Here is a 22,021-nt window from a genome sequence, read left to right as displayed (position 1 = left end):
TGCGTGTGTGGGGGGGGTCCTCTGCAGCATGTGTGCACACATGTGTGTGTGTCCTCTGCAGCGTGTGTGCACGTGTGTGTATCCTTGGCAGTATGTGCGCATGCGTGTGTGTGTGGGTGGGTCCTCTGCAGCATGTGTGCACACACGTGTGTGTGTCCTCTGTGGCGTGTGTTCATGCATGTGTCTGTCCTCTGTGGCGTGTGTTCACGCATGTGTCTGTGTGTCCTCTGCAGCGTGTGTGCACGTGTGTGTATCCTTGGCAGTATGTGCGCATGCGTGTGGGGGGGTCCTCTGCAGCATGTGTGCACACATGTGTGTGTGTCCTCTGTGGCGTGTGTTCACGCATGTGTCTGTGTGTCCTCTGCAGTGTGTGTGCCTGCGTGTGTCTGTGTGTCCTCTGCAGCGTGTGTGCACGTGTGTGTATCCTTGGCAGTATGTGCGCATGCGTGTGTGGGGGGGGGTCCTCTGCAGCATGTGTGCACACATGTGTGTGTGTCCTCTGTGGCGTGTGTTCACGCATGTGTCTGTGTGTCCTCTGCAGTGTGTGTGCCTGCGTGTGTCTGTGTGTCCTCTGTGGCGTGTGTTCACGCATGTGTCTGTGTGTCCTCTGTGGCGTGTGTTCACGCATGTGTCTGTGTGTCCTCTGTGGCATGTGTTCACGCATGTGTCTGTGTGTCCTCTGTGGCGTGTGTTCACACATGTGTCTGTGTGTCCTCTGTGGCGTGTGCGCCTGCGTGTGTGTGTGTCTCCCGGGCGAGTCTCACTGGCGGCAAGGTCACCGCGGCGCAGTGTCCTGGTCGCTCTCGGCTTTGCGAAGGGCCCGGCTAGGCTTCCTGCTGCTGGGGCAGGGGGTGAAGAAGCCTCGACAGGCCGGTCCTGCAGGGGCCCCAGTGTCCACGCAGCCAGGGCGACAGCTCGCCAGGAAGCTGGGGCCGCGGAGTCCCCGCCCTATCGGCAGGTGGAGATGGAGGGTGGGGCTCATTTCAGCCCTGTCTGGCTTCTTTTGCAATTAAACCAGCCTGCGGGGGACCCCTAAAGCCAGCGCCAGGCCCAGCCACAGATGGGTGGGGTGTGGGGTGATTGGCCACTGGGGGAAAGCGAGCCAGGAGAGACCGCAAACTCCAGGGCACCCGAAAAAGGAAAACAGGCCGCATAGGCAAAGCTGGGGAGCTGCAGACAAATATGGCGAGGCCTGGGGGGGTGCGGGTCCAGCCAGCAGCACAGCGGCCAGAGGAGAGGGGTGGCCGCATGGAGCCCGGGGCCGGGGAGGGACTTCAAGTTCCATTTGGTGGTGAGCAGAGCGACCCTAACATGTTCAGTTTGGAAGTGAGAATACGTTTGATGGCAGGCTCTCAATGCGGGGTCCATGGGCAGGAGGGCGGTCAGGGCTGTGGACAGCAACTCCAGAGGCAGGAGGGGGCTGGACAGGAGGGGTGCCGCCCGGGGTGCTGTAGGCCTAGGGGCCCTCAGCGTGGGGGTCACACCCGGGGGGACTCTGAGCTCGGAGCTATGTCCCTGGCACCAGCTGGCAGCCTGTCCAGTTTGGGAGCAGGGGACAGAAGGGGCCTTGGGTGTCTGGGTTCCTTCCGAACCCAGAAAAGCTCACAGCAGTGATGGAGGACCACGACGACCCCCACACACAGCCCACCCACAACTTCCCAGCTGCCAATGAGCTGGTTTGCAAGGTGGGCATCCCCAGACCCAGGCAGTCCCAAGCCCAGCCAGGCCCACGCTCACGCAGTCCACAGGGGCTCCCCGCTCCCTCACCGAGCCCCCCTCTCTCCCTCTCACGGGGCACAGTGGGCCTGGCTCGGCCGGGTCCCCCCGTCCCTCCCAGGTCGTCAGTGCAGACGGCCACTTGCGTAGCAGATGCCACTGGGGTTGTCCTGGGAACAGCCCGGCTGAGTCACTCTCCTGGAATGGACATGAATGTCATCCGGTTTCCTGCCACCCGGGACCGAGGCTTCGCGTCTGCCCAAATGAGCCGCCCGTTATCTTTCCACAGACCCAAAAAAGATCCGTTTCTCAGGGTTTGTTGCTCTTTGTTTAATTGCGGATGTGTGTCCAGTGTTTGTCCAAGTCAGCGCTCTGAGCCGAGACTCCTGGGAGAGAAGTCAGGATGGCCAGACAGCCGCTCAGTGTCCAGCATGACCAGGACGGGAGACGGGCGGGGTGCCTGGTGCGGGCAGAGAGCCGTGCCCCATGCCAGCTCTGTGGCTTCCGTGGCTTTCGGCGAAGACTCTGTGGGAAGCTTCCCAGATGCTGGGTACTTCAAACGGTGGAAGCCAGGATGACTGGCAGTTGGTCCGGCCGCTTGGTCGTCCAGATATCTGGCCGCAGAGGCAACATGGAGGGTGGAGAACAAATAGGCCGGGTGCCAGCTGTGGCGCGGGCACCAGCCCTGCCCCTGCCAGGCTCCTCGGGGCTCGTGGTGCTCAGGCAGGAGCTGCGGGCTCTCGGGTCCCCGGGGGTCTCCCAGCGCCGTTACAGACTGCTCCGGGGTCTGCACAGCTTGCCTGCCACTGTGGCTTAGTCCCCTTATTGCTCAAGCCTGGCAGGACTCTGTCTGTCTGTCTCTGGGGTCTGTGATAGGGCCAGGCCATCCACTCTCCTGTCCTGTTTTGTTTTGTTTTAATTTTATTTATGTGAAAGGCAGAGTTACAGAGAGAGAGAGAGAGACAGACAGACAGAGAGAGAGAGATCTTCCATCCTCTAGTTCAGTCCCCAAATGGCTGCAACGCCTAGGGCTGGGCCAAGCCAAAGCCAGGAGCCAGGAGCTTCATCTGGGTCTCCCAGGTCGGTGCAGGGGCCCAAGGACCTGGGCCATCTTCTACTGGTTTCCCAGGCCATAGCAGAGAGCTGAATTGGAAGTGGAGCAGCTGGGACTCGAACCGGCACCTATGTGGGATGCCGGCACTGCAGGCAATAGCTCAATCCACTGCACTGCTGCAGAGGGCCAGGGCTGTGTCCATTGAGGAGGCCAAAGAGGAGGGAGCTAGGACACAAGTGAGTAGGGGTTAGTTCAGCCACCCTGTGGAGGGAAGCTGGATCTGGAATTCTGCAGTCCAGATACGCAGAGCACCCCCCAGGGGAGGCTAGCGCCCATGACCAGCGAGGAGGCTGCCCTCTGTCCCAGGAGGTGAGTCACTGTGACCCAGAAGGACCTCTGGCCCGGTCTTTCCAGCACCAGCACTCCAGGCCCCGGGAGCGTTTCCTGCTCTGTGAGGCGCCACTGACTGCCACCTAGTGTCCACCGCCGGGACCACACCACGTTCCTGCCCCCCGGGGGCTTCAGAGGCTCTGAGAAGGCGTCCCTTGTGGGTAGAGATTTGGTCCTGACGCACACACATTCAGCGAGCCCTAGGAGAGCTTCTCCAAGGACCCGCTGGGCGGGCTCAGCCTCGGCCCTCGGCTGTGCATGGCCCTGGTGTTTCTGCCGCCTGGCGCGTTCTCCAGCCACGGTGTCACAGGTGACGTCTCTCATGTGACCAAATGCTCGGCACAGGCTGGAGAGGCCTGACGCGTGCTCTGCTCCCTCCCTGGTAACTCAGTGAAGACCAGATCACCCAGCAGAGCAACAGGCTGGCCCCTGGCTCAGAGGAGAGCCCAGCCAGCAATGAGATGCTTTCTGATGTATTGAGACGACTTAGAGTTGAACGGGCGGCTGGCAGGAGGGGGATGGGAATGGGGACAGTGCCACCTCCATGCCGTGGCCTTGTGAAGCTATCTCGGGGATGCCTCTAAGTCCCAGAGTCCTAGTGGCCAGAGAGTTAGCCGGCCATCTTGGAGTGGGAATTCACTCACTGAGCGGACGGTCTGTGGGGCGAGTTCTGTCTCTCAGGTGCTGTAAGGGACGTGGGGACAGAGGCCCAAGTGAGGCATGGTTCGTGTGAAATGAAGTGCAGTGTGCGTGTGCACAAAGCCACGTGCTGTTGTAGAAGCAGGCAGGGGTGCGCCTAATCTGGTCGTGGGGTCAGGAAGACCTCCCTGGAGACGCTGTGCCCGCGTCACATCCTCTACTGCCCCTTAGAGGCATGGGCCCCTTAGGACCAGCATGTGCAAAGGTCCTGGGGTCTGTGAGAGACCGGCCCAAGCACCAGGCGCTCGGTTAGACTGGAACAAACCACAGTGGTATGGGTGAGGGGCCTTCAGGGCTGAGTGGGCCCGCTGGGAACCCGTGGGGAACACAGGGCTGCCCCAGAGCTGTGGGAAGATGGGTGGGTGGGGGCCTCAGAGGCCCTGGGCATCTGTGTCACCTGTGTGAGATGTGTGCCCTCAGAGGTGGAGCAGGGTGGGGGCCCCAAGCAGAGCACAGAGTGGCCACGGCCAAGTAACAGGCACACAGAGCCACACGGAGTGGGGGCCCCCCCAGGGGCAGGTACTTTGCCCCAGGCAGCTCCTGTCCGTCCACGTGTGTGAGTGAGGCCGCCTCCTTGCATCCGTGTGGTTGGAGCAGCCTGTGAGGAACACAGATCCCCAGGCTGCTCTCCAGACAGCAGCACCCGCGAGGCCCCAGGCTGTGCCCCCGTCAGGGCATCAGCCCCCCGCGCTTCCGCCGGCTGCTTGGCCCGGGCACGGGCCAGCCATCGCAACCCCTCTCGCCTCCCAAAAAGACCGAGCAGGGCGCTGTGTCACCGTGAGTGACGGGGGAATATTTGCCCACAGGCGGCAGGAACTTGGGAGCAGAGCTCCCCTGCACTTCTCTACGGAAGAAATTGTCTTAGTCTTTCTTCCCTGCAGCTGTGGCAGTCCACAGCAATGCGCTGGCCTTTGGAGGCCTCGCCTATAGGGGGCGCTGTCCCCGTCGGGCCGCCTTTTGGAGTTTCAGAACCTCCACCTTGAGTGTGTGTCTCCATGGAAAGAGGATCAAGGCTGCGGCCGCCCTCCCGCTGGGTCCGAGCCGACCACACAGCCCCGTGCAGGGGACCGGGAATCCTTCTTGTCCCAAGTGGGGGACACAGTGGCCATGATGCTCACCCCGGGTCCAGGGTTAGCAGAGCCCCGAGCAGATACCAGGCCGGCATCCACGGAGGCTGCCAAGACAGGCACCGCCCGTTCTGGTGTCCTGCTGTCATCTGCCACAGCCCAGGGCCCTGGTGACACACAGGCTGTGTCACCGCAGTGCCCTGGCGGTGATGGTGAACACGTGTCAGGTGCTCGGTTAGAAAGAGTACCAAGTCCTGACCGCCGGAGCCAGGCCCCAGCTTCTGACGGCCCACCCCCACCCCCTAGCCCATCCTCACTCCAGCTGCTGGCCTCTGGGCCCGGCAGGCTCAGGAGGTCACACCCGTCCCCCGGGGCCGTGGCTCATACCCCTGCGAGGGAGATGTGTTTATTGCCGAAAGCCCAGAGGTGACGGACGCCTTTCCCAGAAAAATCCACTTTCCCAACGCGTGCCAGGCAGGGCCTTCCAGACGCTGCAGGGCCCGACCCGCGCTGGGCCGGGAGCCACGGAGCCGGGCGGCCGCTCGCACTCGCTGCCTATTTTAGGATAAGGAGCCGAGGTTGTCAGCCGCGCAGGTCCTGGGGCGGGGCCTGGGCAGCGTCCTACTTTCTCTCTCCTTGCCTGAAGATGGGGCGCTCCCCAAGCCAGTCCCTCCCACATAGAATCTCGGGGTTGCAGTGGGGACCCTCTGCCTTTGCTTGCTGTGAGACCACACCCGGTGGCAGCCAGCGCATCCCACAAGGCCTCTCCCTCGCTCCCCTGCTGCCCCCGCCCTTTGCCGGGCCTGCAGCTGCCCGGGTCACGCCCAGCCCAGGCTCCGTTCTTCCCGTCATCTCATCTCCCCGCTGCACGGTTTTAAAGTATTTGGCTCAGTGTGGGTTTTTATACATCATTTTGCTCTATTTCTTTCAAAGGCAGAGAGAAAGAGGGTGCACATATTGGTTCACTCCCCCAAGGGCCCACCTTGGCTGGGGGTGGGCCAAGAGGAAGCCAGGAGCTAGTAACTCCACCCAGGGTCGCCCATGGGTGCCAGGCACCCAACTCCTCCTGCCACCTGCTGCTCCCTCGGGTGTGTGTTAGCAGGAAGGAGGCTGGACTCAGGAGGGAAGCCGGGACACAAACCCAGACACCCTGACAGGAGACGGGCATCCCAGGCAATGTCCTAGCTACCAGGCCAAAGCCCCCCCACCCATGACAAACCATTTTTATAACAGTCACTCTTCTTCTGCTTATAAATTCTAAGTTCCTCTGTGGGAATACATAGGAGGCTGTGACCTGGGCCATAGCTGCCAGGCCTGGCCACTTCAGGGCTTATCTTCTTAATCTTTGTGCTGTCCATGTTCTCATGTGTGTGTGTGTGTGTGTTTAGGTCAAGTTCATGGAGACATCAGTTGCATTCAGTTCAAACATGTACAGGCAGCTAGCAGCCACCAAAACACAACGTCAAGCAGGTGCATCATTCCAGAAGGCCCCCTGGGCCCGTCCCTACCCTCCGCCTGCAGCCCCAGCGGCCACCAGTGTGTGTTCCTGTTTGCCTTTTCTGGACTGTCATATAAATAGGCCCAGACGGTACGCAGCCTGCCCTGTCTGGCTTCTTTGGTCGCTCACACCGGATCCGCCGCCCTCTGCCTTGCTGTGTGGCTCATCCAGTCATCAACTGGCGAGCATTTAGATGTCCCCGGCTTTCAGAATGGTGAGGTTTATCCTACACTGTGTCTCCACCCCCATCCCCCCTGCAACGCGTCTGTTCTTTGGCCTCTCTTTTTTCTCCCCCGGCTGGGCTGGGGAGGTTTCGGTGGAAGCCACGTGTCGGGTTATGTGTTCTGCACGGCGTTTCTCCCAGGCTAAAGCCTGCATTTTGCTAACACTGTCTTTGACAGCCCAACTTCCTGGTCTGGCCAGCTGTTGTCTGTTATGGTGTGAGAGCCTGGGGTCTCATCTTTGCCTGATGCAAAGCCACAAGCATCTTCCCCTAGAAGTTTCTAGCGTCCACTCGCCCGTGAGCACTGGTGTGTGGTGTGAGGTAGGGGTGAAGTGTGGCTCCTGCACCCTGTGTTGATGGTGGCCCTGCAGTCGGAGACAAACCACTTTGCAAAGAGGGAGCTCGGCCAGTCCATGTCAATGCCCCTCGCCGCCCAGGGTCCTCGATCTAGAACGGACCCAGGGCTGTGGGCAGTGCTTTGCTGTGGACAAGGTCGAGCGTCGTCTGTGGCTGTGCACATGGACATGACCATGGCCATTCTTGTGACGTAACCGTCAGTGACAGCCAACACTTACTGTCTGAGTGACGCGATGTGCGAACGCCGACCTCACCGTCTTGGTGGCGCGGGGCATGCTGTCCGCCCCTCCAGCCAGCAGATCTAGAACTTTCCATGCTCCGTGCACTCATCACTCCTAAGCGAGCATTTCTAGATTTCGGAGCAGGAACTATTTCCCTGCCCCCTGAGACGTAGCCGTCTCTGCCTTGGGCGTGTGCTGTGTGGCAAAGGGCGAGCAGAAATGAACAAGGGTTTGGTTGGAATCCCCCGAGGCCGCCAGCCAGGAGCTGCAGCCTTCCAGCTCGGGCTGGAGGAGGAAGGGAGGCTCCCCAGGGGCCCGGGGAGGATGTGGGAGTTTGGGGGCGCCAGTGCCCATAGAAGGAGAGACAGGAAGAGGCAGCTGAGGCTGGAGAAAGGCTTCCGGCTATTCAAGGGCTCATTCTGGCCCTGCCCGGAAGATCCTGCCCCGCAGCCTCGACCTGATGTGCAGGGAGGCGGCTTGGATCTTGGAAGCTGTGCTTCCGCCCCTGGCCAATGACAGGCTCTCTGCACCACCACCCCCTCCCCCGGCTGCGTTGGAAGGCTAATGTACGGCGGGCGGAACCCGGCTCAGCGTCCTGGAACCCTGGGCAGGTGTGCAGAGGCGCCGGCCAACCGCCCGTCTCACCGCCTCCGTCTTCACAGCTGAGGTCATGCTGTGTCTGTCCTCGCGAAGGAAAATCCCCAGCTCCCAGGAGGATGCGTGCGTCGGGGCTGGCGGTGCCCTCCATCCGCGGCCGTGGTAGTCAAGCAATGCAGCTTCAAGTCTGGCCTTGTCCTCTCTGTGGTTCCCACCGGGCCTCCCACACACACGGCCGCTGTGGCTCTCCGGGCAGCCACGGTGACTGTGTCCTGTGAGCACCATTGAAGCGTGGCCGAGAGAGGTTCCACTGGAACTCACATTGAACCCTGGGCGCTCCTGTGCCAGACCTTGCTGCGAGCCCCGTCCTCACGCTGACCAGGCTCTGCCTAGCAGAGGGACTATCTCCCCGGCACGAAGGCCCCCGAGGCGGGGACCGGGCAGTGGTCCCAGCCTTTCATTAAGGGAGAGGCTAGAGAGCGGCGTGGAACGTAGCTGCAGGCCTGCTGGGCCGGGCCTGCACCTCCACGGCTCCCCGCAGCTCCCCAGAGCCCGGTGCAGGGCAGACAGGGCCCCAGCTCTCGCTGTCCTGCAGCCGAGCTCAGATCCACCCCAGGGGGCTGTCCTGGGGACCCCGGGAGCTAAAACCCTCGCCATGCTTCCCCTGAGACGGGCGGTGAGCAGAGGGCACTGGGCATTCCCGTCTTTGCCGGGACAGACCCGTGGGCACTGGGGCGGTGGCCTGGAGAGGCCGGGGCAGGAAGTAGTGCGGCGCCACCTGCTGTCAGCCCCTTCCCATGACGTCCATTGTCCCCTAGGGACATTCTATGGATATGCTCTTATCAGGGGCGTGCGGGCATCTCGGGGGCTTTGGAGATTCACATAAAGACCGTGAACCGGACTCCTTGCCGTCTCCGGGGTAATTTTTATCGGCAACATCGCTCACGACAGAGGGAAAGGAAGAGCTAGAAATAACCTTTCCGATGGGGACTTCCCGCCCGAGCATGGGCGGGGACGAGAGGTTAGCACACAGGGAATCCTCCTCGCCAGCCAGCCGCACACACGCTACAGCTCCTGGGGACGCCTCCTGCCTGGTGGCCAACATGCGCGTTCCAGTGGCGTCCTTGGCCTTGACCTCGCAGTGCATGGTTCACAGTCTGGACAGGAGTGAGGCTCATCCCCAGGGTCTCAGGTCTAAATCACATCCTCCCCCCTCTCCCCAGCCCTTGCTCAGCGCAGACGCTGGGCTGGGCTCTGTGAAACCTTCCATCCCATGGGTGGCTCGGAGGTGACACCCTCTGGACGCACACTCAGGCGGCTGAAGCCAAGAAAATGGAAGATGGCAAGTGTGGCCAGGACGTGGGGAGACTGGAACCCTTGTGATGGGGGTGCAGGATGGTGCGCCCATAAGGACTGAAGGTGGGAACTCAGGTACTGGTACACACACATTCACACCAGGACTACGTACAAGGGTCAAGGCTAGAAACAGTCCAGGTGAACGGACACATCATACCCGACATTCCGTACCCGGCGTGGTACTCCGCCAGGAAAATGAAGCACTGTTACAGGCTCCCGTGTGCGTAAACCTCAGAGGGTTTAGACTGCATGGAAGAAGCCAGACACTGTGGTGTCATGGCTGCAGCCTTCCAGAGTAGGGAGAGGCGTAGAGACAGAGTGTGTGGGCGGCTGCCGGATGCTGGGCGATGCAGGAACGGGGACCAAGGAAACCCGAGAGGAGCACTTCCGGAGCCAAAGCTTTGCTCCAGCCTGAATGTAGCGTAGGAGAGAGCGTCAGAGAGAGCAGGAGCCACGCCTGCCTGTGTCCCAGGCCGGGAGACCCAGGGCAGCAGCCTTGCCTCTGGAACATTCTCCAGAGATCGCTCAGATGCACGGGCCTCACCCGCCTACCGGGCTTGGGACCAGGCTACCCCGGGGAGAGGTTGCTGACCGTGGCGCTCTCTGAAGGCTTCCTGGACATGCGGAAGGTGGAAGACAAGATCCTACCGTGCCCACAGCTGGGCTGTGGGCCAGGCGAGGCCCTGGGGGAGCAGGAGAGCCGCCGCTCCTGGGGATCCTCTGACCACATCCTCCCAGCGAGTGGTGCTCACCGCCTCCCGTGCACCCAGGGCTGGCCCTCGGACGACCGGGCATCGATGCTCAGAGTGAGGTCGGGGCCCTGGCGTGGGGCACAGCGTCCTGGGCAGGCAGACACCCCTCCTGCGGGACAGTTTCTCCAGGAAATGTCCTTAGAGGCAGGGAAGGAGCTGACCCCACCCCCGCTCCACATCAGGGCAAGGCGGGAGCTGGGACTGTCTTGGAAATTGCCCCTGGCCGGGGAAGGCTGCAGGCGAGGAGCAAACAGCAGGTTGACCATTGTAGCCGTTTTCCAGTGTCCTGTTCAGTGGCGCGAAGGTCATTAACCTTGCTGCTCCGGCCACCATGCAGGGAACCCGCAGCCCCACTTAACGCCGCCCCTGCCACAGCCCCTGCGACCCCTCCCTGCCACTGCTTTCCATGATTTCGGTATTTTAGGTGGCTCCGCTGGAAGAGGAATCTCCCGGGACTCTCGTCGTCTCTGGCTTATTTCTTACCATAACGCGTCCGGGGCCACGCGCCCCACCACGTGCTGGGACTTGGTGGACCGAGGTTCCCCGAGATGCAGCGAGTTGTTTGCCTGTTCCCACGCTGCTTAGACGTCAGGGCAGTGGTCAGCTCTCGGTGTCGTGCACACAGCTGTGTGAGCGTCAGTGCAGGTCCCACTCTCGGTGTCACGGGGCAGCGTGGGCCCGCCGTGGCCGTGGGGAGCCCCGGGCTCTGGTTTCTCCACATCTTCACCAGCGCTCGTCATTTTGATTTTGGAATTCGCCATCCTAAGGAGCGTGGACGTGCATGCTTGTGGTTCCCATCTTTTCTGTGTGTGTGAATGAAAGAGGTGAATACCTCCCCAAGTGCCCGGGGGTCACTGTGGTACCTGGGCGCAGCCTCCCCGTGTGCTACGTCCGTGCCAGGGAGAGGATGGAGCCAAATTACAGGAATCCGCCTGGGACTCGGTTGGCACACTAAGAAGCCGAAGAACACGCTTTCCCTTCCAGCCAGCATCGTGGTTTGTGATTTCGCATAGCTTTCGTGTCGCCTTTAATACTTCTAGCTCGCTGGACTGACTTCTGTCTTCAGGCAGAAATCACTGCCCCTGTCATGGCTGACGAGCACAGTTTTCTAGAACCTTCTCTGAAGATGGCGGCTGTGACCGGAAGTGTGCGATCCTCCTGGAATCTGACCGTGTGCTTTTCCTGCAGGGCCAGCCCGGGCCAGTGGGCCCCCAGGGCTACACCGGACCCCCCGGCCTACAGGGGTTCCCAGGACTGCAGGGCCGCAAAGGCGACAAGGGCGAGCGGGGTGCCCCTGGGATAACCGGGCCCAAGGGAGACGTGGTAGGTCCAGGCGGGGCCTCCCCCGGTGTGTGTGCGGGACTAGGGTGGGACCTAACCCCATGTGTGTGGGGATTTAGGGGTCTTGGGTGGGGCCTAACCAAGTGTGTGTGGATTCGGGGGTCTCAGGGCCCTCCCTGAGTGTGTGTGGACTTGGGGGTCTCGGTTAGGGCCTCCCTGAGTGTGTGTGGACTTGGGGGTCTCGGTTAGGGCCTCCCTGAGTGTGTGTGGACTTGGGGGGTCTCGGGGGCCTCCCTGAGTGTGCATGACTTGGGGGTCTCGGTTAGGGCCTCCCTGAGTGTGTGTGGACTTGGGAGGGTCTCGGGGGCCTCCCTGAGTGTGCATGACTTGGGGGTCTCGGGCGGGGCCTCCCTGAGTGTGTGTGGACTTGGGGGGTCTCGGGGGCCTCCCTGAGTGTGTGTGGACTTGGGGGGGTCTCGGGTGGGGCATCCCTGAGTGTGTGTGGACTTGGGAGGGTCTCGGGTGGGGCCTCCCTGAGTGTGTGTGGACTTGGGGGGGTCTCGGGTGGGGCCTCCCTGAGTGTGTGTGGACTTGGGGGTCTCGGGGGCCTCCCTGAGTGTGTGTGGACTTGGGGGGGTCTCGGGTGGGGCCTCCCTGAGTGTGTGTGGACTTGAGGGTCTCAGTTAGGGCCTCCCTGAGTGTGTGTGGACTTGGGGGGTCTCGGGTGGGGCCTCCCTGAGTGTGTGTGGACTTGGGGGTCTCAGGGGCCTCCCTGAGTGTGTGTGGACTTGGGGGAGTCTTGGGCGGGGCCTCCCTGAGTGTGCATGACTTGGGGGTCTCGGGCGGGGCCTCCCTGAGCATATCTGCTTTCTTCCTAGGGAGCCCGTGGCGTCTCTGGGTTTCCTGGTGCTGACGGAATCCCTGTAAGTTTTTGAAGCTAAGCATTGCAGAACACCTTGTGCGTTCTAAGCCCAGCCCTACGGTTTTAACTTACAGAAATGCACGGAGCAAGACCTCCTGTTCTGTTTAGAACACAAGAGGCGTGGGGGCCCATCTGTATCTCCCCCCAGGACCCAGATGCTCGACCGGCTGTGTCCTTTGTCAGTGTCCGTAGGGCTGTGGGGCAGAACCGGGCTGCACTGCAGATCCGGGCCCCGGTTTGGAATAAAAGCCAGGTGAGGCTCAGGCGTGCCCGGTAAGGCCCCGCCAGTCCCCTGCAGAGCCAGGACTGTAGACGGGGCGAGGCCGGCTCAGCCCTGGTGCAGCTTCTCAAATAAAAAGAGCGAAAGAAAAGGCATGGGGCGTCCATGAGAAAAATCTCCGAATGCAATAAAATGTGTTTTTATAACCTAGTTTACTCCGCTTCTTGTGGTATAAAAAATAAACAAAGCGGCCTGACTCAGAGCCTTCATGGGGGCTCCGGGGCAGAGTTCCCAGGGCCGGCTTCCTGGCCAGACCTGACCTTGGGGATGAAGATGTTTATCGCCCGTCCCGGGGCACCTCCAGCCTGGGCTGCTGTGGTGCTGGGCGACCTCACGCGTGTGCTGAGGCGTCTTACCTACATCACATGCATGTGCACACACATGTATGCATAGACATGCATGCGTGCACACGCTCATGGGGCCAGAGCCGCCCCCCCAGGCTGCAGGAGCAAATAGGAGGCGGGAGAGGGGGTGGTCCCAGAGACCCCAGCCCTTCCCATCTTTAGCTTCACGTCCAGGAAGTCACGTTTCCTGAGACACGAGCCCCCGGTGGCCCGGGGACCCTCGGTGTGAGCTGAGTGGGGGGCTCAGATGCTCACGCGTTGACGCCACACAGCTGTGGACACACGAGGAACTGGAGCAGCGGTCAGAGCCGCAGGGGGATCTGTTCCATTCAGGCGCTCAGCAGATCATCAAAGTGCTGGACCTAAAGTGAAAGCTCCCAGGCTTTTAAATTGCTTGGATGTCGCCGCCAGAGACCCAGCTCTGGGCGTCTGGGAGATTGCACCCCCAGATTTTACAGGCCCGGTGCGGATTTCTCGGACGGCCAGAGCTTGACTTAAAAGACTGTCGGGTTCATCTCTGACGCAGTGACTCCCAACACTGGCGGCGGACAGATGTCCAAGTAGTGAGAACCTTCTGCTCTCTCAGCATTTCAGGGTGCAGGACACAGGGTCCTGTTTGTGTAGGATTTTTCTGTTTCTCTTAAAATTCCCCAAATCTCTCCAAGTGATAGCGAAAGATACCCTGGCGACCTCCAGCACTTACTCTGGAATGCATGTTTGGTTTCTTGTCCAGAAGACCAAGGCTAACAAGAAATTGCACGGTGATAAAGCTTCTATCTAAACACCTCCAAAGAAACAGAAAGTCAGGCTGCAGCCCCGTGGTATATGACGCACAGCCCAGGAACCCAGGCCCTAGGTGCACTGGTCTGGTCTGGCGCTTCCTGATTGCTCAGCAGATCCTGAGGAGCCAGCAGCTTCTAGAATCTTCTAGAATTTCCCAGTCTTCTCTTACCTGTCCCTGCTGAAAGACTGTCGCCCGAGGAAGCCAGACAGAGGAAACCCTAGACAGTTGGCTTCTTCCCGAAGCCCGTGTGAAACGGGGCTTTGTCTCAAAAGCCCGTCCCCAGCTCCTGGGACATCACTTAGGGGAATGTCCACGACTGGTTTACCTCGCAGCCCCGTGACGGCCGAGACCACGGGCTGGGGGCCTCACCCACTCTCGTCCTCCACAGGGACACCCAGGGCAAGGGGGCCCCAGAGGGCCACCCGGCTATGACGGTTGCAACGGAACCAGGGGGGATGAAGGCCCACAGGGTCCCTCCGGCACTGGCGGCTTTCCCGGCTCACCCGTGAGTACCCCCAGGGCTTGGGGTGGCCAGGGGGCAGGGCAGAACCCTGGCCCACCATGAGTACCCCCGGGGCACAGGGCAGGGCGGGTGCATTGCCTCCACGTGACTCCGTGGTGGGCTGGGCAGGAGACCCCTGCAGGGCTCGCCTCTCAGGCCTCCCTCTGTTAGGACCCCGGGAGGTTTTCTTGGATCCGTGTTCACTCTGTCCACGCGAGATGGAAAAGGGCTGGTTTGGTTCATGTTCTTGGCACCTGCAGTCTGTCAGTTCATTGTCCCCCATACGAGATTCAAATGACAGTAAAAGCACAGTGGTGCCCAGTGGCTCACTCCCCCAGATGCCCGCGAGAGCCAGGCCGGGCCAGGTGGAGGACAGTCTCAAATCCCCTCTGGTGTTCATGGTTTCACCGCTCCCTCCCAGTCCCCCGCTCCTGGCTGTTTCCTTCTCATGTGGTTCGGCTTTTTAGTAAACTGCGTGGTTTTCTATTACGTTACAACACCACTCACCCTAAAGCCTCGGTCTCGTACACTGTATGTCGCACACTTCCAGTGTTAAAGACCAGCCCGGCGTCTCTCCCATGAGGTGCCTGAGAGCGTGAGGGTGGCCGTGTCCCGCACACCATGGCCAAGCCCGCCCAGACACCATCACGAAGGAGCGTGGGCACCTGGGTGTGCAGAGGATGCTCAAACCCCGGGAAGCAGCTCTGTGCAGGCTGCGGGCTCCCAGGAATGAGATCGTGGGGCAGACAGGAAGTGAGATGTCCCCTCTGGGCTCAGGGCACAAGAAGGGCCACAGGAGCAGCGGGCGGTGCCCGTGAAAGCCCGAGCTCGCTCCCCTGCGTGGCCGCGGCTGCCGACTGCCCGAGTGTGAACGCGTTTCTCTGTCTGTTGCCTTTTTATGATGAATCCGCCGGTGTAGGGGCCCCAAGGACCCAAGGGGCAGAAGGGTGAGCCGTATGCACTGTCTGAAGAGGACCGTGACAGATACCGGGTGCGTGGGCGCAGGCGAGGGAGGGGTCGCCCCATCCGGGGGGGGGGGGGGCGGCCTTCCTCTGGGTGGGTGCGTGAGCAGAGAAAGCAGGCATGGCACTGGGTGGTCGCGGTGGCCCCCGTCCCTGCTGCTGTCGGCCGTGTGTGCAGCGTCAGGCCACAGTGAGGGCACTGTGGCATCTGCGACACATCCAGCTCCCGGTTTGTCATTCACAGTTGTAACTCTGCCCATTCCTCCTTCCCCACTAGGGTGAAATCGGAGAGCCGGGGCTGGTCGGCTTCCAGGTAAGCCTGGTGTTCCTTCCAGAATGTTCCAAGGGGAAGCTTCAGAACTGCAGGACTGGGTGTCAGTCGACCCCTCTTAACCACTCCCTCTACCTGTCTGTCCCCAGGGGCCTCCCGGCCGCCCCGGGCCTATGGGGCCGATGGGCCCAGTTGGCGCTCCAGGAAGACCGGTAAGCACCTGGCCCCTCAGCACTTGACAGGGGCGTGACAGATGGGCCATCCTTTGTGCGCGCGCACACACACACACGAAGCTGCTTTTGAGGTTGCAGAGTGAGGACCATGTCAGCTGTGATGTGGAGCCCAGCGCCCTTCCAGTCACACGCAAGCTGTGCCGGCCCCTGCACCCACCCTGGGCACAGCAGACCCCGTGAGGGGCAGGAGCCAGCCGGGGTCTCGTGAGCTCCCAGCAGACTGCATTCCTGCAGCCCAGGGCTTGAGCCCTCGTGGGGGTCACCACAGGTCACCACAGGCAGCACGAGGACTTGGGGGAAGCTCACAGAGCAAAGCAGCCAGTGCGGGACCCGGCAGCCCGGTCCGCTCCTGCCAGCTCTCTCCGTCTGCGAGACAGATGTGGTGGGAGCCCGTGTACACACAGGCCGGCAGCGGTGGCTCCGCAGGGATTTGCAGGAGTCACGTGGGACCCCAGGTAGAGGACACACTGTGCAACTTGGCCTTGTCTTTGTGCAGGGACCACCTGGACCCCCGGGACCCAAAGGACAGCCTGTAAGTAGGGGCTGGCGGTGGGGAGGGGAGGGGCCTTGGGTGCTGGAGTGTTCGCTCAGTGCACACAGAACTCTGACAGCCGCGTGCCGCGAGGATGGAGCCGGGGGCCACGTGGCAGGTTGTTAAGTCTTGATGTCAGGCTCTCGTGATAACTCGGCCGTGCTGTGCCTGGCGGATTAAATACCTCATTTGTGAATCCTTAGCACGGCCCTGTTGCTGTGAGAAACCTCACTGGGACCGTCTGATTGAAGCCTGGGCTAGATCAGTTCCCAGGGAGTTCACACTCACCCATGTGTGTTAGCTTACGAGGGCACCTCAGAGGTCATGGGAAATGGAAATGATAAAAATTCATTTTGCTGCAGAACAACTTTGAAATCCATGCATAGGGTTTTTTTTGTTTGTTTGTTTTTGCTTTTGTTTTTGTTTTTGTTTTGACAGGCAGAGTTAGACAGTGAGAGAGAGAGAGACAGAGAGAAAGGTCTTCCTTCCATTGGTTCACCCCCCCAAATGGCTGCTACGGCTGGCGCACTGCGCCGATCCAAAGCCAGGAGCCAGGTGCTTCTCCTGGTCTCTCATGTGGGTGCAGGGCCCAAGCACTTGGACCATCTTCCACTGCCTTCCCGGGCCACAGCAGAGAGCTGGACTAGAAGAGGAGCAACCAGGACAGGACCGGCACCCCAACCGGGACTAGAACCCGGGGTGCCGGCACCACAGGTGGAGGATTAGCCTAGTGAGCCGTGGTGCCGGCCCATGCATAGGTTTTTAGTAATGTTTTCCATCTATTTATTTATTTATTTATTTATTTGTAAGGCAGAGTCACAGAGGGAGGGAGGGAGAGGGAAAGAGAGAGGGAGAGAGATCCTTCATCTGCTGGCTCACTCCCCAGATGGCCACAGTGGCCAGGGCGGGGCCAGGCTGAAGCCAGGAGCTTCTTTCTGGTCTCCCACATGAGTTCCAAGGAGAACCTTCCGTGCAGGGTGCAGGGGCCCAAGCACTTGAGCCATTTTCCACTGCTTTCCCAGGCCATTACAGGAAGCTGGATCAGAAGTGGCGCACCTGGGACTTGAACAGGTGCCCATATGGGATGCTTGCATTGCAGGCAGTGGCTTTACCAGCTGTACTACAACTCTGCATCCTTCCGTGAACTTTTTGCAGACCCCTGGTGTCTGTTGCAGGGAGAGGGAGGCTGTGTTTCTACCCCGGGTGTAATTAGGCATCCAAGGGTTCAGTGTTGGCCTCTGGGGACATGGACTGGAGCCCCAGACTACACGATTGTCATCAGAGGAAGGCTGTTAATTTGGCGGGGCGTGAGAAGGCAGGTGGTCATTTAGAGAGCAGGAGAGCGATGGCCGGGGCAGCGGGATCAGTGTCCAGCGCAAGCTGAAGGGGCTTGCCAAGGCCCGTATTTGGGGAGACGTCACAAGAGCCAGGAGCTGCTCCCGGGAACTTCTGACCACCACGGCCTGTGTCCCCGTGAGGACACATCACACCCCCACGCCTGCTCCACGGGAAGTCCTCTCTCTCTGCCCCCTTGGCCACTGCCGCCCTGCCCTTCGGGACCCCGGGGCCCCGTCCCCTCCGGCCGGAGCTTAATGAGGCTGCTGGGTCCTCTCCACCGTGGCCTGGGGCGGGCGAGGGAGGCTCGGAGCTGGGAGCGGCCCAGGCGGGAGCCGAGGCCAGGCTCAGATCTCCCCCGGCCACCGCACACGGAAGGCCGGGGGACTTCCTGGGGACTCTGCGGCCAGCTCAGGAGGCAGAGCGAGGTCGCGGGGGACTCTTGCCTGCCCGCCGGGCCTGGCTCACTGCACTGTGGGCGTTCATCTCCGCCCCCAGCCAGGTGGGAAAGTGAAGGCAGAGATTCATTAAAACTTTGTTTTTGTTTTCCGAAAAGACGGGGCACTGGCAGGGGGTGGGCGGCGGACTGCAGAGCGGAAGATCCAACAGGGTCTTTGGTCGCCACGGGAACCGGGAAGCCCTGGGAGAGAAGCAGCCCGGTTTGGAAGGAAAAGGTGGGGGGCACTGTCTGTGGGGTGCGCGGATCCCACCCTCCAGGGTCGGCACGACCTCCCGGATCCGGAATCTCGAATGCTCGCAGAGAAGCAAAACGGAAGACGGAAAGATCGACTTAAACCGAACGTGTCACATCACTAGATTCCGATCCACCTGGAAAGGGGGAGAAAGCGTGGGATCAGGCCGACGCTGCTGCGTTAGCAAAGGCCGGATCCCGCTCCTGTCGTGTGGGCTCCAGGGAAATCGGGCCCTGTGCGCTTCCACGGCCGGCTGCGGGGATGGCAGGCGGGGCCTCGGCTCCGTGCGTGCCCAGGACGTGGCCTGCCCGTCGGGCGAGCCCTGTGGATCAACACTGTCGCCGTGGATAGGTTGGGGGTCTCTCTCTAGAACAAAATGGCTTCCCTGTGGTGGTCAACGTCTGAAATCTTACAGAAGCCATTTGTCTCTTCAGGGCAACCGTGGACTTGGTTTTTATGGAAGAAAGGGTGAGAAGGTAAGGGCCCGGCGGGTGCACACGGGGGCGGCCGGGTGCAAACCCTCCCGGCTGGGTTTGCTGCGGCTCTCTGGGGTTCCCACGCAGAGTACTTGCACGGGGAACGTGGGACGCCGCCCCAGCATGCCGCAGATGGTCCCGCGTGGGTCAGACACGGAACACAGGCCCAAGGCTTTGGCCTTGACCTCCAGGGTCAGCCCCTGTCCAGCCCCTCTCAGGTGTCCTCCCATGGGACCCAGAGGAGGTTGAGGGTTGGATGCAGCCACACTCAGGGACCGGCTCTGGCTGGCCTCAGTGGCAGGCAGGAGGGTCATGTGACCTTCATGTCTGCTGCGGTGCTGAGGCTCAAGACCCCTCCTGCCTTTGAGAGGCGCACACACGAGATCCTGCGACCAAAGGCTCCACATGGTGCCCATGTGCCGTGAGCAAGACCCCCTGTTCACCAGGAGACCCCCCCCTACACCCCCATGCACCAGGAGACCCCCACTCACACCCCCATGCACCAGGAGACCCCCACCCACACCCCCATGCACCAGGAGATACCCCATGCACCAGGAGATACCCCATTCACCAGGAGACCCCCACCCACACCCCCATGCACCAGGAAACACTTTTACCCACAACCCCCATTCACCAGGAAACCCCCACCCACACCCGCATGTACCAGGAGACCCCTACCCACAGACCCCAGGTACCAGGAGACCCCTCACCCACACCCCCATGCACCAGGAAACCCCTACCCACACCCCCATGTACCAGGAGACCCCTACCCACAGACCCCATGCACCAGGAGACCCCTCACCCACACCCCCATGCACCAGGAAACCCCTACCCACACCCCCATTCACCACGAGACCCCTCACCCACACCCCCATGCACCAGGAGATACCCCATTCACCAGGAGACCCCTCACCCACACCCCCATGCACCAGGAAACCCCTACCCACACACCCATGCACCAGGAGATACCCCATTCACCAGGAGACCCCTCACCCACACCCCCCATGCACCAGTAAACACTTTTACCCATAACCCCCATTCACCAGGAAACCCCCACCCACATCCCCCAATGCACCAGGAGACCCCCTTAATCACAACCCCCATGCACCAGGAGATACCTCACCCACACCCCCCATGCACCAGGAAACCCCTTACCTGTACCCCCCATGCACCAGGAGACCCCTACCCACACCCCCCCCGTGCACCAGGAAACACTTTCACCCACAACCCCCGTTTACCAGGAGACCCCTCACCCACACAACCATGCACCAGGAGACTCCTGCCCTCCCCCGTTCACTGAAGCCTCCTTTGTGTCATCCCCGCTGCTCTCTGAGCGCACACCGGATGGCATCGGCACCGCCCAGTGTGAAGATTCCGCTCTTGGCGCTGATAGCACAGGAAAAGTCAGACAGAAACACTGCAGATCCCAACATGCGGATGCAGACCCATGTGATGAGCTGGATCGGGGTGGTCGCAGGAAGAAAGTGGGGGAGGAAGCGTGGGCGGGAGGGGAGGATGGACACGCTGGGTGGGACAGAAGCCAGGTTGGTGTGTGTGGTGGACAGAGTGTAGACTGCTCGGCTCCACCGGCATGTGTGGTAGACAAGAGTATGCAGACTGCTAACCACGCTGCTTGGCCACCCCTGTGCAGGGCGACATAGGACAGCCGGGTCCCAATGGCATTCCGTTCGACACCATCTATCCCATCGCCGGGCCCACAAAGACCACCTTCCACCCCGATCAGTACAAGGTAAGCAGCCTGAGCCAGAATTCCCAGCGGAGCTGAAACCTAAAGGGTTGTCCAGTCACGTCCCGAGACGAAAAGGCCTCATCCCCACATTGGCAAACGGTTCCCAGAAACACACCGAGGGCCTCCCGGGATGTTCTGGGTGCTACCAGTTGAGAGACTCGCGAGACACCTCTGTCCATCCATCTTCCTCAACACTTGAGGCAGCCCGAGAACCCACTTTAAAAAGTGTCACTGTGCTCCTACACTCTTACGGGTGAAATAATGAATTGTAATCATCTTCTATTTAAAAATTGAAAAAAGTATAAAAAAAAAAAAGCTACCATCGACCTCGAGAGCCCGGGTCTCAGGATCGGGGAACGGTGTGGACACCGCATTGTGCTGGGGTGGAGAGAACCCACAGGAAGCTCTTTCCTGGATCAAAGTCCGTTTTCCAGCGCGTTCCTGTAACTGTCAGCGTTCTGGTTGCTTGAAACCTTGCTGAGCCTGAAGTGGAAGGGACACCTGTCCCCAGCTCCTGCTCAGCCAGGGACTCCTCTCCCAGCCTCCCTGGCCCCTGTCCCAGTTCTTGGAGCTGTGGAGACCACATGTGAAACGCTCACGGGTGTCAGGCACACCCAGCACACGGGGACCAAACCCCCCAAGATGGAGATCAGATTTCTGCAAGTAGAACGTTATCCCAATGCCAGCATCCATCTCCGTGCCGGGGGGTCCTTGGTCACGGCTGGGATTTGGCAGACAGAGCCACTGCCTTGGGGACGGAATGGACACAGGCGGCTCTGGGCCAAATTGTGAGTGCCCTTGACAGCAGTGGCCCTGGAGGTGGCCGGTGGGCCTGGTTGGAGGTCAGCACAGTAGTGGAGGAGGGAACACTCGAGTTTGCTGAGGGGAATTGCTTCCCTGTGTGCCACAGAGGAGAGCCCCTTCCCGGGCTGGGTCCCCGCAGCCTGCAGGGGGCAGCTGTGGGCTGGGGGGCAGTGGAGGGGAAGGGCCCGGTGTGCAGAGCCGAACAGCTGCTCCTGCCGGGGACCTAAAACGTCCCCAAGGCTCCCCTTCCTCAGAGGACCTTGCGATAGCGTTGTCGCATGGGTGTGATTAGGGGCTCCTCTGCGTGTCCCCACCATCGGGGACGTGGCAGATGTGTGACGCGGGAAGCTGCTCGGGGACAGCAGGGGGGGTCCTGTCACCTCGAAAGTGACGCATGGCCTCACTTCTCTTGTGCCCATTTCTCCCTTTGCGGTTTGCAACTGCAAAGCGTCCGAGTCGCCGATTGCCATCACCTTGTACCGAATTGTTGGTTGTCGGGGGTTTTACTAAATACGCTTTGCCTCGTATCGCAAACTCTGGTTTTTAAATCTGACTGCATCCAAATTAGCGAGCGTTTCTCACTCTCCGTCTCCTTTGCAGGGTGAAAAAGGAAGCGAGGGGGAGCCTGGAGCCATAGTAAGTCTGGGTCGGGAATGGCGCGGCGGGCTCCAGGTGCCGGGACCCTGGAGGACCAGAGCCCCCTTCACCTCCTGTTCTTCTCCTAGGGCATCTCCCTGAAGGGAGAGGAAGGGATCATGGGCTTCTCGGGCTCACGGGTAAGCCACACGCTGCCGGCGTGGCCGCCGCGCTCAGGGCTGCTTCCGCTTTGCTTCTCAAGTCGGCTTCCTTTTCCAGAGCAGCTTCAGGTCCACGCGCGCATGAGCACAGACCACAGGGGCCCCTGCTCCCCGCCCTCTGCCACA

At 61.0% G+C, this 22,021-nt stretch overlaps 1 protein-coding gene across 1 annotated transcript in view; it reads left to right on the top strand.

Moving 5' to 3' along the window:
• Positions 1-22,021, top strand: part of COL4A2 (collagen type IV alpha 2 chain) — a 138,042-nt gene that overhangs the window by 77,528 nt on the left and 38,493 nt on the right. The window contains exons 5-15 of the mRNA XM_062193943.1: positions 11,119-11,253; positions 12,090-12,134; positions 13,930-14,046; positions 14,963-15,034; positions 15,283-15,318; positions 15,426-15,488; positions 16,006-16,041; positions 18,503-18,544; positions 20,196-20,294; positions 21,699-21,734; positions 21,824-21,874. Coding sequence (XP_062049927.1) covers positions 11,119-11,253; positions 12,090-12,134; positions 13,930-14,046; positions 14,963-15,034; positions 15,283-15,318; positions 15,426-15,488; positions 16,006-16,041; positions 18,503-18,544; positions 20,196-20,294; positions 21,699-21,734; positions 21,824-21,874 — 732 coding nt within the window. The remainder of the gene's footprint in view (positions 1-11,118; positions 11,254-12,089; positions 12,135-13,929; positions 14,047-14,962; positions 15,035-15,282; positions 15,319-15,425; positions 15,489-16,005; positions 16,042-18,502; positions 18,545-20,195; positions 20,295-21,698; positions 21,735-21,823; positions 21,875-22,021) is intronic.

The sequence above is a fragment of the Lepus europaeus genome, chromosome 6, assembly GCF_033115175.1.
Source record: "Lepus europaeus isolate LE1 chromosome 6, mLepTim1.pri, whole genome shotgun sequence".
NCBI classification, from domain to species: Eukaryota; Metazoa; Chordata; class Mammalia; order Lagomorpha; family Leporidae; genus Lepus; species Lepus europaeus.
Note: the sequence above shows the minus strand (reverse complement) of the source record. Positions and strands in the feature narration are given on the sequence as shown.